General features: G+C 51.2%; 1 protein-coding gene across 1 annotated transcript; it reads right to left on the reverse strand.

Annotated features, from left to right (window-relative positions):
* Window positions 1-773: 773 nt before the first annotated feature.
* ENH_00026920 (hypothetical protein) lies at window positions 774-2,882 on the reverse strand (the record flags this gene model as incomplete). The annotated part of the gene is made up of 1 exon (XM_013579912.1): window positions 774-2,882. One exon carries the CDS (start codon window positions 2,880-2,882, stop codon window positions 774-776), a length of 2,109 nt encoding a protein of 702 aa, XP_013435366.1.
* Between the last annotated feature and the right edge of the window lie 491 nt (window positions 2,883-3,373).

Here is a 3,373-nt window from a genome sequence, read left to right on the forward strand (position 1 = left end):
TGCTGAAACACGGCATCTGGCACCTCCAATGAGTCTCCGCAACTGGATTGAAGTAGACCATCCAAAACGCCTAAACAATTTTTCAGCGCGAGACCAGCAGTACCCATCATGGTCGACATCTTTTTTCTGTACTTCAGAGAATCATATTCTTTGTATATTCGTCGCGGCAGTTTGAGTTTATCAACTAAATCTATCAGTTCGCGAATCGCGGCGCGAAAGTCTTCATACTTTGCGCAACTGCCATTGCCTCCAAGACACTCATGACCCAAGCTAATGAGAGAGTCCCCCACACTATGCCGTGCAGGCTCCATGTCCTCTCTCACTAACGAAATTGCTCCCAAATCCAGTGCAATTAGTCGCATCACAACATACGTCAGATGCAGACGTTGTGCGCACGTCAGCATTGGCAGCAATGACCTGCACAGCTTTGAAGCTCTCACCATTCGTGAGAATAGGTTCAATAAACGCTCTTTTATGGGCTCAGGTATGTTACGGTCTTTCCATAAGTTCAAGTCATACTGCTGGCACTCTTCTGCCCAACATCCCCAATTGGGTCGGGAAGTCTTCTCTCGAATTGAAGCCGCATCGCCTACTGCTTGAAGGCTTGTTGTGTCGGAATCGGGCACTCCATGAATCTGATATTGCGGCGAAAGCGTGCCTTCATTCGTCAGCTCCTGCGCTCGCTGTTCTTGGGTTCCTCTTCTTGGGTTCCTCGTATCGTCCGGCCTTACAGTTGCAATATCTCACTGGCTGCCGTCACCGAAATGTCGGACCTAACGGCTGCTGCGTGCATCTTTTCGGTTGTACAGGCTAGACCTACGCGTCCCTTTTCTCTTGAGCGCCCTATAAACCACTGCCTGCAGTATCAGGCCTGTCAAAAGAGGACGTTGATGGCTTTGATAAGGGCAACCACGGAGGAACTCCCCCTTGCCCAAAGAGGCTGTACTCGCTTGTGTGAGGGCCTGCAGCTGGCGACTGAAGCCTGGCGACTGAAGCCTGGCAGATGACTCAACTCGAGTCCGTTGTAGCAGCTGCATAGTGCGCCCCAAAAAACGTTCACTATCGCGTCCAGCGGGCGCGGGCTGCTTGATCGGGCCCACAGCAAACCCCGCTTCAGCAGACTGAGGAGCTAAAGGGAGGAAGGAACTGCCTGTGGAAGATGACTCCCAAGCAATTTGGCGCTCTGGACTTTGCGACGGTTGGTGTACTGCGTCAAGCCAAGACGTCCCAGAGCTTGGTGAGTGCCCAAGAGTCCTTGACAAGACCCAATCTGGTTGATGGTCTAGAGGGCGGCTTTCAAGTTTCGGTAGAGGCTGCGCATCTGGTTCGGCGCCTTGGTGAGACGGCTGGCCAGGTGACCACTGTGGAACTGCAGGAGGAGGGAATGCCGTGCCTCCGTGCATGTATTCGCTGGATGAAAAGGCTGCTGAGTTGAAAGCTCGTCCGGGCTCTTCGGCAAATCCTTTGTGCAGCATTTGTTGACCCAACATTGCATGCGGTTCTTCAGGATTAATCTTTTTCGGTTCACTGTCTCCCGCGAACACGATGCTAGCACTGGGATGCCCTAGAGAACCTGGATTCTGAAGTGGCAGAAGGCCGCCTGCTCTACGTACTGCTCCTTTTATTTGTTTCTGTAAATCAACTAGCTTGGGAATAGCAACTTCCAACATGCCTCTGTTATGGCTACCGATAAGTGTATGCATTCCAGTTTGTTCCTGGCATTTTAGAATGTGCCCGCACAGTGGCCCATCCCTGGCGATGTGCTCGGCATGTACACGGTAAAGTGCCTTTAGAACATTGAATTGCTGCTTAACAACAGCTTCTGGCAGCAGCAATGAAGCTTCGGCATAATATGAGCGTAGCAGCCCTTCCAGTACGCCTAAACAGTTCTTCAGTATCAAGCCAGCAGTACCCATTATGCTCAGCATCTTCTTTCTGTACTTTCTAGGGTTATACTCGTTGACAACACGCCGTCGCTCTTTGAGCTTATGAACTAAACCCATCAGTCCGCGAAGTGACGCGCGCTGTCCTTCATGCTCTGCTTCGCTGCCGCTGCTTCCAAGACATTCAAGACCCAAACTGATGAGAGAGTCCCCCACGCTTTGCCGTGCAGGCTCCATGTCCTCTCTCACTAACGAAATGGCTCCCAAATCCAGTGCTATCAGTCGCATGACAAGGTAAGTCACTTGCAGGCGTTGTGTGCACGTTAGCATTGGTAGTAATGACCTGCACAGATTTGAAGCTCTCGCCATTCTCGAAAGCATGGTCAGTAGACGTTGTTTTACCGGTCCCGGTAGGTTACGGCCTTCCCACTGATCGTCTTTGTACACCTCACGCTCTTGAGACCACAGGCTCATGCTGGTCCCATATGCCTTCTCTGCGATTTCTTCCTCGGCATCTGTTTCTTCTTCGTGTCCCGTTGTGGCAAGCGAGCGAAACCCCTGGAAGTGTTGAGACGGGAGAGCAACCCCTTCCTCTAAAGGCTCCTGCGCACTCTGTCCCGAGGTTTCCTCGGGTGTTGTGTCGTCGTCCGTGTCATTGTCCTCTGCGTCAGTCTCCCTTAGGCCACCATCCAAATCACATGATACCTCACGGTGGTCCGCAAGAAACCGAGTAGACGACACTGACCGCCGCCCAGCCCTTATCAAGTGAAAACAAATAACCAAGAAGTACGCTGCTGCTACAGAGGCAAATACTATACTGAGAACACGGGACCAAGCAGATGAACGCAGCCTCCCCTGGGAGACGCAATGGACACGAATCAGCCCATCGGTAGTGCCATGGAGGGTTTGCTGTGAAAAGGTAACCGCTTTCGTCTTCTGATTCGTGATGCCAAAAGACGACAGATCGTCCCTAGAGCGGGCAGTTGGCTGCCAGTTCATCAGTCCTGAAAGTAACTCTGGTGCGCTTGGATTCTGAACACCAACTCCTGCGATCTCTTGTGTGTGTATTCTCCATATGCCGCGTACGCTGTAAAGGATAGCAGTGTTTGTGTTTAGTGAGAAAAACTGGGAGACGCTACGTGGTCTTTTACCGAAAAAACTTGGCACACCGAAGGCGCGAAGCGCTCACTTCCGTCTCATGGAGCTTGCGGAGACACTGAAAATCATGTCATGTTGAAAATGCAGTGCCCCTAGAATCTGACTTGTGGAGAAACTGAAAACCCCGTCACGTTGAAACGCATTACTCCGGGAATGTGTACTATTGTTCTGCTCAATGTCCACTACAATCAGCAATACTCTCGATGCGTCTCCGCCGCAGATAAGCACGATGGCGATGTTGCATGAAATCCGCTTCGATGTTTTTCATGAAAAGAAAATTAAAGTAAGGCTCTGCCTCCCATTTAGTAGCAGAAATTTTTTCCCTGCGTGGA

Source organism: Eimeria necatrix, genomic scaffold (assembly GCF_000499385.1).
Source record: "Eimeria necatrix Houghton genomic scaffold, Enh_scaff2007, whole genome shotgun sequence".
NCBI lineage: Eukaryota > Apicomplexa > Conoidasida > Eucoccidiorida > Eimeriidae > Eimeria > Eimeria necatrix.